We start from the raw sequence: 14,739 nt of genomic DNA, 5'->3' as shown, positions 1-14,739 counted from the left end.
ATTAACTTTGTCCAGCTGGTTCAACTTTGAATGTAGGTTCAATTTATACTGAAGGTGGTACCTTCGTTTTTTTCCTATTCCTATTTTAATTCCTCCAGAGAATTTATAACAAAATTATTGCAAGTTTTGTTATTTGTAACACATACTGATATAATTGTGATAAAATTTTGTTATGACTAACTGGTCGGGATCTCTTCCATCCGTTACCACAGAAACACTGTCCAATAGTCGATATCTGTCCTGGCCACGCGATAGCGTATGTTTTAGGGGAAAGGATGGACACCTATTAAAGAAGTGTGCAGAGAACTCTCATAGGTGCCACGGGAGTTTTTGCATCTGTTAATGTTAGTAACAGTAGGAATCGTTTTTTGGTAGATCAAGAAACATAGAAAGAACTAAGACATACAGAAAATATGGAAGAAACAGGCCTGCTAGTGAATCCAAGATCTCTTGCTTATATGCAGAAGCGGTAGCCACCATTAAGCTTGTCTCTGATTTGGGCAACAGTTCTGGTGTTGAAATATCGATCATATACCTACTACATATACTGCAGATAAAAGCGTTTATCCCTTGTTGGTATGAAATCCATTGCAAAATGGGACAGTTATGCTTGCGGTGGCAATATAATCAATTCTTAAAATATTTAATCAGGACTAGAGAAGTTTTAGCGGATTCACATAATTTGTATTTTTTTTTTTTGATTTTCAGAACTAATATAGCTTTTAGAAGAGTATCAAAACCTTTCAAAAAGCATATCATACTTCTTGACATTCTTAAGATTATCGAATTTTACAAAAGAAATGCGACTGGAAGATTTGGTGTTTTATTGTGTGGCTTTCGCAGTTTAATTTAGTCAAAACGATTAGTTTTGTTTTGCCCGACGTTTCGGCCTGTATTTTTGGCTTGTTTCAATGGTGACTGTTTCACCCTATTAGTAAGGACTGTATCGAAAATAAGTTAACCACACTATTTTATTCGAATAAAATCGGATAAATTTTAAAAATTTCTAAAAATTTGTCTAGCAATATGTTAATTCTGTTAATATGTTAATTCTGTTTGTAAAGTTTTATGAAAAAATATAATACTGAATAAATATTGCACTATTCGAACATTTATTCAAGAATTTTTCTTCCTGGCCACAAATCGGAATACAATTGCCTTGCTTTATAACATGATTACTTTCTGGGCCAAATTCTGGTCACTTGATTTTGATTTTCTTTCTTTTCCGACAGGTTAGCGAACTTGTAGTATTCCCCAAGCTTGTTGGCCATGAAGTTTTACCTTTGGGGGTAGATAGCTAAACGCTTAGTCAAATTATCCGTCTCGATGCCTTTCTTACGAAGCCATGTGTCCAAAACGCGAATTTCAATATCACTTTCAATTTCAATACATCGGAAACAACAAATTTTCAACAATCAAACAAATTCTGATTTGAAACTTGACATATGAATAAACCAATACCTTCATGAGCTTCTGAGTAGTAACACTTTGAAAGTGGATAACTTATTTTCGATACAGTCCTTAGGACTTTACTGAAGTGTTGAACTGGTGAATTTACGACTTGTCTAGTGTAACAGAAACGAAATTTACTCGAAGATTGTCGTGATTTATAAAAACAGAATGGCACACTGTAAATATATTTATGTTTTTTTGAAGCCAAATATACTAAATTCAATGGGATTACAGCTTTTAATTGAATGGGAAAGAATGTTGAAGCTGGTGATTTTATAACGAAAAGTTGAATAAATTTTCTTTTACTTTTCAGCTTCAGACTGACAATTTTGCAAACAATTTTGCAATGATTTATCATGAATTTGGATTTATTGACGGAAATGTTTGATTTGTTTTTGTTATGCGTGATTCTACTGATTTAATATCTTCTTGGTTTTAAAAACTCGAGAAAAAATATTTAAGCTCTTTTAGTGGAATGTCTTCAACTGTCTAAGACGAGTTTAGTACTTTCCATTTAATTGCACTACGTTTTGTTATCTTTACAGATGTTCGACCTCAACTGTGAGTCCGTGTTCAGTGTCTCGTACTTAACTCGTACTTGAAGTCGAGTTAAGTACGAGGCACTGAAGATGGCCTGACAGTTGAGGTCGAAATACGTATCTGCAAAGATAACAATACGTAGTGGAATTAAATGGAAAGTACTAAACTCGTCTTAGACAGTTCAAACAGTTGTTATATGCTTATGTTTTTTAAAAATATTTATAATTCTCCGGTAATCGTAATGATTATTTACAAATTTCCTATGAAAAATTCATTATTTTTCACATGGTTTTTGAGTTCTAGGGTAATTCGCCAAATGTTAAACGCACGTGCATTTCTTATGGAAGTTCAACAATAGGCGACAAAATTAGCCGTTCAACATTTGGCGGTTTGCCCTAGTTGTATTACGGACTGCTAAGATTTTTTTTTAGCCGTTGATTATCCTTCCAGTTAGCAATTTATCCTTGATGCAGAATATTCAGTTTTTTATGCTTAGTTTCGAAGAAGATTATTTTTATTCTATATTAAATTGGCACACAAAACCACCTCTCTTTCTTTTGATTATGCATGCAGAACTCTTCTAAAATGTCAATGCTATTTGCATAATCCTATCACGCCTCACTTCAAACTGCACCACCTCTGCGTATCGCCAGTCCTAATCAACGGTTTACCATGACACATATGACATCACACTGCGAAACCTTTTTCGCACAATGCATTCATCCTGCCCAGGGTAGTCACAACATTTCCAACATCAATCACGATCCAATGTTGGTAACGTGCCGATAACGATCTCCCGCAGTTGGCCAGCTTCATTCATTTTTTTTTTCAAGTCCGCATAAACCACATCGATGCTGTTTTGTTTCTACACCTGATCAGAGAGTCTTCCATACACTAAAGTCAGCCTGTGTAATCCACTCTTTCAGTAAACTCCGACCGTTGCGTTGACACCGATGACGACCCTTCTGCGTGCAATTGCAATTCACCTCATTTCGAGTTAAATGTCACCGGGCTATCAAAACTGTCCAAAAATGCTCAACATAGTCATTAACACTTGAAAAGTCCGCACGCAGAATAACACGGCTTATTATTTTAATCCGACGAATGTCAGAAACCACCGAAAACAACAGCAAATTATCTCACCATCTTTAATAACTCCCCGCTGCTCGTGCCTAAGATCTCGCCGGTCGACAAATCACTTGGCGCGTGGAAACCACTTAATCAATCGAGAGTCCTTATCTTCTATTTTTTGTCGAGGGCCCACTTGACCAAACGCACCAACGATAATCCACAACCCTCGATCTGATAGTCCTTTAATGGCGTGCACTCACTCGCGATCACGAAAAGTTACCAACCAGAACACAACAACAAAAAAGCCGCGGGACCTTTCCAGGTCAAAACATCAACTCGATCGACAGCCGCCGACAGACTCGTGGCCTGGGCCCAACGGGACCGTATATTTATACGATCATTGGGTGGGGAGTCCGCCGCCGTGCCATCGTGGTTCATCACCCGCACGAGGGGATGCGATTGCATCCCTTACGAATGTGCTCATTACCATCCTCTAAGCAGAAGCATCCATCAGCCAGTAGTAGTGCCGGTTTCCTCTCGATCTCGAGAGGGTTTGGCGTGGTCGGTATGACGTCTTCACGTCGAAGACGGCAAGCTTTGGCGAGCTTTTTTCTGATTGCGAGAGAACATCTGAGAAGAGTGTGAGATTTCGCGCGATCGTCAGAATTAACAGAACGCTTAACTGAGAGCAGAGGGTTCTGCTCAGATCATCCCCTACTGCAAGTTGGTTTCCTGTTCTCGCGGAGTGGTCTACAATGCCGTGTTTAGGATGCGTAGGAAGAATTGTTGGATGATGCTTAGATCTTGGATCTCAATCAAGTTTAGATTTCTTTTGTATTTTGCAGACTACCTGCTTAAGATACGGGTGCTTCATTTATTTAGTTTACATCTAAACAGATAACACTGAATCAACAATTTGACACCACAATACACAGTTCGAGGCCGCATCTCTCCATCCTCGAATGCGCCCCATGCTCGCCAAGTCGTTTTGCACCTGGTCTGCTCACCTTGCTCGCTGTGCTCCACGCAGTCTCGTACCTGCCGGATGCTTAGTTTCTGATACGAATTCTAAATCTGGCAATGGTTGTTTTAGCATTAGAGAGGTCATTTTCACTTGATTGGGTCGAAAAATTTGACTTTTTTATTTTCTTACGGCGCTTTTCTCAAAAACTGTTTCTTTAAAATTATAACATAAGTTAATTTAACATTGCACAGTATTGAGTTGAAGCTTTCAAAGCAATTATCTCTATATCGTGTTTTTTTTCAAAAATGGCTTAGCAGTGGCCTCGATTTCTTGGTAATAGCTCAACCGATCGATTTGAAACTAGTCCTGTGCGCCGGTCACAACATCAGCGGCGTCATGGTGGCACGCCCCATACAAATACATGACAAAATCTAATATGCTGCTCGAATTTTTCACCAAAGAGTAATTCTGGATCGCTGAATTCATGTTGAGGTTAGAATTGTCATCTGACATATGCTATGCTACTCAAGTATTTCCAGAAGCCCAAGCCTCAGGATCTAAAGCAGTTACAGCGTCCTAATTCATTGAAGAGCTCTGTTTCCAGCTTTTACGCGCCACACTAAGCACCGGAAAGTAGAAAAGTAGAAAGTAGAATTTGATACATGATACCAGATCTTTCCCAAAAAACTTTGTTGTGCGAGAAAGGTAAAACGTTTAATCAAATTTCCCTTTTCCATACATATTTTTTAGGGAGATGCAGACAGTATCAACTTCAACTATTTACAATTTTTTATTCATGTCACATATATTAATCAGTTCATGCTTTGGAAAGTCAAAATACGATAACAGTACCCGTTATTTCTTGTCGAAAAAGCTTACACAATCCTTTACAGCAGCGGTTATCAACCTTTTCTCTAAGAGGTACCCCTTCGAACTTTTGCATTCTTTAAGGTACCCCCTCATAATAAATTTTACTTATAAGATATATGGAAAAAGAAACCTGAAACTTTCCAATTCAAATTAAGTTTATACATCAAGCTCTCTCCAATACGTTGAGAAATTTTGGAGGCTTCCGAGCCTCTTGAAAGGAGGCTTCCGAGCCTCTTGAAAGGAGGCTTCCGAGCCTCTTGAAAGGAGGCTTCCGAACCTCTCGAAAGGAGGCTTCCGAGCCTCTTGAAAGGAGGCTTCGAGCCTCTTGGAAGGGGGCTTCCGAGCCTCTTGAAAGGAGGGTTCGCGGCTCCTGTAAGGAGGCTTCGAGCCTCTTGAAAGGAGGCTTCCGAGCCTCTTGAAAGGAGGCTTCCGAGCCTCTTGAAAGGAGGCTTCCGAGCCTCTTGAAAGGAGGCTTCCGAGCCTCTTGAAAGGAGGCTTCCGAGCCTCTTGAAAGGAGGCTTCCGAGCCTCTTGAAAGGAGGCTTCCGAACCTCTTAAGAGGAGGCTTAGATCATAGAGATCACCTAACCAAGAAACGGAAAACCAATTCGACCACGTTGTAATCGACGGTAAATTCTTCTCCGACATCACGAACGTCCGCACTTACCGCAGTGCGAATATTAAATCCTACCGAACGATATAGTCGAACGCCGCGGCTTAACATTGGGCGAATACAAGACGGTAGACTAGCCCAAGACTACGCTCAGCAGCTGGAAGTGGCACTCCCAACGGAAGAGCAGCTAGGCGCAGTGTCTCTTGAAGATGGCTGAGATATTCGACCCGAAATTATTGGAAGCACCGCAGCCGCTTTACTAGGCACGGTGCCACCGGATCAGAGAAACAACTGGTATGACGGCGAATGTGAGCAGTTAGTTGAGGAGAAGAATGCAGCATGGGCGAGATTGCTGCAACACCACAAGAGAGCGAATGAGACACGATATAAACTGGCGCGGAACAAACAAAACTTGATTTTCCGGAGGAAAAAGCGTCAGCAGGAAGATCGAGACCATGAAGAGACGGAGCAACTGTACCACGCTAATAACACACGAAAGTTTTATGAGAAGTTGAACCGTTCACATAAGGGCTACGTGTCACAGCCTGATATGTGTAAGGACATAAACGGGAACCTTCTTACGAACGAGCATGACGTGATCCAAAGGTTGTGGCAGCACTACGAAGAACACCTGAATGGCGATGTGGCAGACGAATATGGCGGTATGGTGATGAACCTGGGAGAACGCGTGCAGGACATAATTTTACCGGCTTCGGATCTCCAGCAAATCCAGGAGGAGATTGGCCGGTTGAAGAACAACAAAGCCCCTGGGGTTGACCAACTTCCAGGAGAGCTATTTAAACACGGTGGTGAGGCACTGGCTACAGCGCTGCACTGGGTAATTACCAAGGTTTTGGAGGATGAGGTTTTTCCGCAGGAATGGATGGAAGATGTCGGGTGTCCCATCTCCAAAAATGGCGATAAGCAGGATTGTAGCAACTACCGCGCAATCACATTGTTGAACGCCGCCTACAAGGTACTCTACCAAATTTTATGCCGTCGACTAGCACCAATTGCAAGTAAATTCGTCGCCGACATTGATATTATGGCACGTAACTTTGAGAAGATGGAGGAAGCCTTCAGCAGACTGAAGAGATCGGATCGTCGAAGACCAGCTACATGATAGGAAGAGGTTCAAGAGAAAACAATGTGAGCCACTCACCGCGAATTTGCATCGGAGGTGACGTAATCGAGGTGGTTGAAGAATTTGTGTACTTGGGCTCGCTGGTGACTGCCGAAAATAATACCAGAAAAGAAATTTGGAGACGCAAAGTCCTTAACCGTGCGGTAAGACGCGCGGCTACAAAGCAAGATCATGCTGAGGGTGGCTGTGTTCGATTCCCGGTGCCGGTCTAGGCAATTTTCGGATAGGAAATTGTCTCGACTTCCCTGGGCATAAAAGTATCTCCATGCTAGCCTCATGATATACGAATGCAAAAATGGTAACCAGGCTTACAAACCTTGCAGGTAATAACTGTGGAAGTGCTTAATGAACACTCAGCTGCGAGGTGGCTCTGTCCCAATGTAGGGATGTAATGCCAATAAGAAGAAGAAGAAGAAGAAGTGGCTGGAAGTCGTACGTACTTTGGATTCCGCAAGACGCTCCGATCGAATAGAGTTCGCTGCCGTACCAAACTGACAATCTACAAAACTTTTCTAGACCGGTAGTCCTCTACGGACACGAGACCTGGACGATGATCGTGGAGGACAAACGCGCACTTGGAGTTTTCGAAAGGAAAGTGCTGCGTACCATCTATGGTGGGGTGCACATGGTGGACGGTACGTGGAGGAGGCGAATGAACCACGAGTTGCATCAGCTGTTGGGAGAACCATCCATCGTTCACACCGCGAAAATCGGACGACTGCGGTGGGCCGGGCACGTAGCCAGAATGTCGGACAGTAACCCGGAGAAAATGGTTCGCGACAACGATCCGACGGGCACAAGAAGGTGAGGTGCGCTGCGGGCCAGGTGGATCGATCAGGTGGAAGATGACTTAGTCTGAATAAATATATAATATAATATCAATCATAAAACGAGGATAATTTGTTAGTTTTACCACTTAGTCCAACAATTTTACTCATATTCTTATTGCACTGAACAATTTTTTCGCTAATAAACATTGTTTCATATGGTCGAAACATCGAAATTTCGTATGTACAAAAATAGTGCAGGTAAAATGAACACTCTCTAGTAGTAAAATAAACATCGCTTCTAAAACCCCTTTTAAACATCAAATTTTCATTTTTTAAACTCCAGCACCGTAAATATAACCAATTAAGAGTACGAGCGCCTTATTAAAAAATTGGTATATCTTTTGAAAAAAGAAAAAGACAATTTTTTGGAACATCAGTTTTTTTTTAATTTAATTTAAATATTCATAATTTTATCTTAGTTATTTGATATGGTTTGTTTCTTGAACTTCTGCTTTACAATTACACTTTTATCAAATTTTTTTGTAAGTTTGATGTAAGTGTCCATTTTACCTGCATACATGCCATGTGATAAATAACTCTTCTTATAACGATGCAAACCAAAAAATTTACTATTTACCCTTGCAACATCTTTGTGAAGGTTGTCCTATTTGCCGCTTGAACTAATGTTATGATGAATTTATTAAGAATTAATGCTTACGGAAAAATGGTTGAAAATTACATCAGACCATATTTTTACGGTCTCGTTTGATATTTTGGACATTATTAACTATTCGTTCGGTCTCACAACCAAAATATCAGCTCAGGTACCTTATTTTATTTCGAGGAAAACTTGTGCATGGTTAACATACGCCTAATTAGTGTTTTAGGGCCGATGTCCACGTAGCGGTTTTTAACGCTGCGTGCACGCCGCGTTCACGCAAGGTACCCAGCATCAAATGGAGCAATGCACACGTAAACGTGTGCACGACTACATTTAATGCTGGGTATCTTGCGTGAACGGAGCGTGCACGCAGCGTAAAAAACCGCTACGTGGGCATCGGCCCTTAATCTAAATATAGCCAATTGTTCATTTTACCACCTCTTCCCCTATTCTTAAGGACGTGGCCCTTCTCAAGAAGTGCCAAAAGGAGAGGCTGACTCCAGTTAGCCATAGGATATTGGCGTAACTAACAAAAAATTCTAGGGGGGAGGGGGGCTAATTTTTGACGTAGGATTACATCCTTTGTGAAGATAGGGAGGTATTTCAAATTTGAGATCTTTACAAAAAGTACCGATTTTCGAGATTTTGGTATCAATCGATCGACGAACTCTTTAAAATTTCCCCAACTATTAAAAACAAGGGATTAGAATGCTCTGGCCGTCGCCGAAAGTAGCAGTACTCAAGAGAAATATCCATGCAATGCTCAGACTATCGTTTCGCTTCTATCAGTGATTAGAAAGGCGCTTTGTGAAAAGAAAATCTGTACTTCTTAGGCGTCGATTGCGGTCTCGGGATATCAGTGGCGGTGCTGAACTTTTATCCTTAGCGTCTTAGCGGAAAATTATCGAGTGGCCGTCGGACAGCAGCAGCAGTGGATTTTTAACGCAAGATTCGGATTAGCGTTTGATTGCTGTGAGTGATGCGAAAGACGCATTGTGGATTGAAAATCGACTCTTTTCAGGACCAGCATTTTATAAAAAGAAAGGGTTGATAGCAAGCAATGGCGTCGCCGTCGGTTGCATTCTCGCGGTACTGAAGGAAGCTTCCGTCAGTATCAGAATCACCAACGCTCGTCGGAGAGCAACGCTGCAGAAACGTTGGCGTCAGTAGTAGTCAAGTGATAATTTCTTTCAAAATTCAGATGTTATTTCTGTTTGTAATTGGAAAGGAACATTATTGAAAACAAATCGGTTTTTCTCAGATACACTAGAGGAGGTTAAGCCGAGACGAACATACTTCAAAGTGCAAATCATAATCGCTTGCCGAAGCTGCAGAAATTTGTTTCTCCATGGATGGCAAATCATCTGACGTTAATGTCAGAGTAGACAAACGAAATTTTCCTTCAAAATTCTGATTTTGCCTGTGATTGGAAAGGCGCATTGTTGAGTATGAGTGACGAATTTTCTGTCGTTGGATTCCAGAAAACCTTTATGCGATTAGAAAGACATATGAGCTTACCCAACAAGCATTGGAGGCTGATAAAGAACTTATTTCGCCACAATTTGGCTTGTTCAGCTAAAAAACTAGCTTATTCAACTTAAATTGTTTGTTGGGTAGTAAGACGCCTGTGGAGTTTTATCCATCCGAAATAATTTTGATTTCTTTCTCATTTAAATTTTTGTTGAAAACTCAAGATTTTGCCTTTCTGGACTCTCTTAATTGATTTTCTGGAAATAGCAGAAAAATCCCCCAAATTACCATTCAAAGATACAGAAAGAAATGCTTTCAAAATATCTGGATCGATACAGACATATGATACGTAGTATTTGGCTCTCACTTTTTCGGAAGGATTCTTTTGATCATTCTTTCAGAAAGGCCATGCATCTTTAAGAACTATGGACACGCTAGGTTTAATAAAATATACTCGCAAAACTCTGTGAAAACTTTAAAATATTCAAAGATTTAAAACTTGCTGAGAAAACCAATTTTGAATCAGGATTTTTAAGAAATATGCCGATAATCTAGGCATCCTGTGTTCCTTAAACAATTTATGCTGTGTCAATATTAAGACCATACAGACAGTTCAGTATGCCACTAGAACTTTCTTTATCCAATCAAAATTTTAGAAATTGTATTTGTTTTCTTAGTCTGTTGCTTCTATTATTTATTCAATCAATATTGCATCAGCATGGAACCACTGTTCCTACTCCAATTTCCTAAAGTAATGATATCTGGCGCTGGAGAATCAAGGGAGCGTACTATGTTTCGTGTTTAACATTCCTATCATTCCTATCGAAAATTTGTTAAAACAGATTCAATGTTTCGTAGAGAGAGATGTGAATGAAGAGAACTAATTCCTGGCAGTTACGCCTATATATGATCAGAGAGCTAGATATGAACAATATTCATGCAAAGCGGCAAAAATTCTAGGCGGGCTAATTTAGTTCTAGGTGGGGCTATAGCCAACCCCCCCCCCCCCCTAGCCTCCCTGTAGTTACGCTAATGGATCTCAAATCCCAAAAACAATTAGTAAGAAAGCGGAATCGGATTTTATGAAGATGTCAATTAAGGGGCACTACGCCAAGCTAGAGATGTACAACCTACATCTGCTTTGTACGTTTTCGTCTTATGTTATGTCATGTCGCAGTCATCATTTATCAGTTACAGATAATTCTTATTTCAAAATTGACGGCGTGATATTCGTTTTTGCATGACGCGTTATCTAGCTATGTTTGTGTCTATTAGATGTTGCAACTAAAAATAATTGACTATTTAACTGGATTACAATACAGATCCTATAGTCGTTCGCAGTGTTGGTAAAATCATTCATAAAACTGAAGCTTTATGCGGTCCCGTGCGAACTAATTCGTTTGTGATTCAAAAGGAATGCATCACGTCTGAGTTTTTCATGCCAAAACGGATCATTTCACACATTTCCCAAAAAAAATGATTTTGCTCTAAAAAGCGTTTTAAACCAATTGGGTCCTAAAGCCCTACCACGTTTATGGTTGCAAACGGTATTACATCGGTCACGCATACTTGAACCGATGTTATAAATAATTCTGGTAAAAGTCCTAATTAGTAGAAATGATATTTTTGTGTTTCAGAACGAATAAACCATCAGCCCAAAACGTCAGTCCCATATACCAACTGTCAAAGGTTGCGTCAAGTGCCCTGTGGTGTTTTGCTGGTGCGTTTGAATCATATTATTCCGTACGTCAAACAAGACCGAAAATGTCTAGGAAGCATTTTCATCTATTTTTAAATTTCAAATTAAACAATGTTCCTTTCGATTTTTGAGTCGAAAGAAAAACTGACGCGTTCAGGATGATTAACTTCATTGTTACCTGAAAGAAAATCGAAAATCGATTATTCATTTTAGGACCCAATTAAGACTTTTACCAGAATTTTTACATCGGTTCAAGTATGCTTGACCGATGTAATATCGTTTGCAACCATAAACGTGGTAGGGCTTTATGACCCAATTGACCGATCTACGAGGGAAATCAACGACTGAAGGTAGAACCACCAACCCCACGGTACAGATAATCGAAGGATTCGTCGTTAACCGTTCAACACAGCAATTTACAGAGGAACAATTAGCACACCTCAACAAGGGTTTAGGATATGCGACTACGCAAAAAGCGGACGTGGAACAGATCATCGTGAATATGGAGACAGCAATTTCCCGAAACATCGAACAACAGAATCAGAATACAGTGAGGAACATCGTAGCAGACGCCATCGAAGAAGGGCAACACGGGACAACGAACCTAAATATGAGGAGGATTCTAAAGGAGCTCAAGGAAAAACCAGTATACTACGCAAAAGCCGACAAAGGCAATGCAGTAGTGATAATGGATAAAGAGGAGTACGACGAACAGGTGACGACAAAAATCAACGGAGGACCATACAGGCATTTGAGAGCGTAAGGCGATCATCGGAGAAGCTCGAGTGAAGACAGCAAATCCGGTGCTACCAAGGATTAAAGGACTACCAAAGATACACAAACCCGGGAAGGAGATGCGAGAGATAGTTTCATCAGTGGGCTCCCCCACCCAAAATTTGGCCAAATGGTTAGTGAAGGAGTTCCAAAGTATGCCGAAACCTTTCCTCAGCAGGTCAGTCATCAACACCCAGGAGTTCGCTGTTGGAAGCTGTTGAAATCAGGACGCATCTAAGAAGAGGACATAATGGTATTTCGACGTAGCGGCATTGTTCCCAAGCGTTCCCAGGTTTTACGTGAGGGCCGATCAACAACGGATCAAATGTTCAGCCTGCGGAAGATCCTTGATAAATTCCGGGAGTACAACTTGCAGACTCACCATCTGTTCATTGATTTTACGGTAGGTCACTTAGTGCGAATTATGGAAGAAAGAATACCGAAAATAATATTCAACAGAGAACCAGATAGAGGCCGGCGACTTCGAGGAAGGCCACGAACACGCTGGCTGCACGCGGTGGAAACGGACCTGGGGACCCTGAACGTTCGGGAAAACTGGAGGAACATCGCCCAAGATCGACGATTATGGAGCTCTACAATACGCCAGGCATAGTTATATCGACGCTGTAGCCAACCAGGTATCCATGTAGGTACCCACCATATGGACTGTCATGAGAAAAAGCAGGTGATTTGGTTTTGAGCTTGATGGTTACCCTTTAATCGAGGCTCCGAGTGCAAGAGTAGAACTACCAAAACAATGAAAAGACGAGCACGTTAAAAAATAGATATTTGATGTGTGACAATACAGTCCTTTGTGGAAGCGGTAAGCTTTAACAGTTGCTTAGGATGACTACCCAATCAATCCTCGTCTCTATCCAAACTAAAATTATCTAATGATATGGAAATGCTAATATCATCTTCCAAACTTGGACGTACATGTTCATGATAGCATTAGAGGCGAAAGTATAGAATTGATAGTTCCGTTAGGATACGGCAGGCATGAAGAATGTTTTTATAGAAGTCGATTTGAAAGCGAGCGGAGGGCAATATTTGTGATGGCACATATCGCACGACCTTCCTTCTGCCAAGCTCCCGTATGAAGGGGGAGGGAAGAATATCAGTGTGGAAGCTAATATATCTCCACTGGCTGCCGTATCCTAACGGAACTATCAATTCTATACTTTCGCCTCTAATGCTATCATGAACATGTACGTCCAAGTTTGGAAGATGATATTAGCATTTCCATATCATTGTAAATCGTTTAACTTCACGTAGAAGTAACACACACGAAATCATTAATTTAGTAAAATTATCTCCCAAAAATTTTTACGCATTTTCAAAGCTTGTAATGCGTGCGTTTGCAAAGTTTGGGCCGTGCTTTTCTTAATTTGTTTCATTTAAAGATAAAATCAATTGTTTGCTTTCACTGTTTTATTAAAATATAATAATTCTGAAACATATTTCAAGTTATATTTTGAATTCTCGTTCAAATTATCAGCCGATCTGTCATGTTCCGCTAGAAATTTACATCAAACGAGATAGACCACTGGTGCGAACGCTTCTGATGCGGTATTTCTTTTTCATTTGGATGTAGTCCAAATGTGGTATAAATTTGGACCAAGAGTAGACCACTGGTGAAATTGCCCTTACAGTTGTCCGTATCATCACAACAACACTGCCAAAGGACAACAAGAAGAACCCAAGTTCTCATCCCGCCCTATATTTTTATTCTGTAATCCATAACATTGACCAAACCGTGAGTCTTTTGGTTCGCCAAAGTGAACCCATAAATTAACTAAATTGATTAAGAACAAATTATGAATTTGTACAAATTATGAATTTGTACAAATTCAAAAAAGATGCGGCTCCGACCCGTAATGCTGGGTAGACACCTTTACGTGGTGTGTTACGGGGTAAGATCTACCACGGTTAGATTGCCAGTTACAAGCAAATCCTGACCCAACGATTACCTTCCTCATTATCCAACTCCGTGGTACTTATGAGGGTGTCGCTAAGTCGGTGGCCTCTCGTTAAGTAAGTACCACATCAACACTTCCTTCCTGTCCCTAGTCACGGTGAAGATTGGCGTGGCCAGGAGTAGTAATCCTCATGCTTTTGGTATTTTTGTTTGGGACTGGAATCAAGGACCACTCCCCTTCTTAATTTCTGATTCTAGATAAGGATCTTAAAAGTAAAACATGAGTATCACTAGTGTCCAATCTACGAATTACACCGTAACAATGCTAATGATAAAAATTCAAAAAAGATGCGGCTCCATTATGCTCATTGGCGAATGAGCCTTTTAAATAAATGCAATAAAAAAACTGCCACCGCAAGCATAACTGCCTCATATTGAAATAAATACTACATAGGGGGAATGACGGCTTTGGCAGGTTTTGTTCTATTATTGGCCGGGGGTTTTTTGTGACTGACTAGGCTCAAATTTGGCCTAAACATTCTTTGCATATCAAAGAATATTGTGGCCAAATTTCTTAAAATTTGATCGACAAAAACCCCCCTGCCAATAATAGAACAAAACCTGCCAAAGCCGTCTTTCCCCCTATATCAATATGGGACAATTTGTACTTGTGGCGGCAGTAAAAGCTTTATATAGATTATTGAGAAGAGAATTCTGAGAGCTGCTTTGGACGATTTCCCACATTATTACTTTTTGAAAAGCTCTTGCAACGGTATTGACTTAGGACAGGCAAA

The 14,739-nt window shown here is 40.5% G+C and overlaps 1 protein-coding gene across 1 annotated transcript in view; it reads right to left on the bottom strand.

The window, feature by feature from the left end:
* Positions 1-3,438, bottom strand: part of LOC134210801 (basic proline-rich protein-like) — a 55,854-nt gene extending 52,416 nt beyond the window's left edge. Inside the window, exon 1 of the mRNA XM_062687080.1 lies at positions 3,136-3,438. Within this exon, the coding sequence (XP_062543064.1) occupies positions 3,136-3,138 (3 nt within the window). The 5' untranslated portion in view covers positions 3,139-3,438. The remainder of the gene's footprint in view (positions 1-3,135) is intronic.
* Positions 3,439-14,739: the final 11,301 nt, after the last annotated feature.

The sequence above is a fragment of the Armigeres subalbatus genome, chromosome 2, assembly GCF_024139115.2.
Source record: "Armigeres subalbatus isolate Guangzhou_Male chromosome 2, GZ_Asu_2, whole genome shotgun sequence".
NCBI classification, from domain to species: domain Eukaryota; kingdom Metazoa; phylum Arthropoda; class Insecta; order Diptera; family Culicidae; genus Armigeres; species Armigeres subalbatus.
This window is presented reverse-complemented; position numbering and strand designations above follow the sequence as displayed.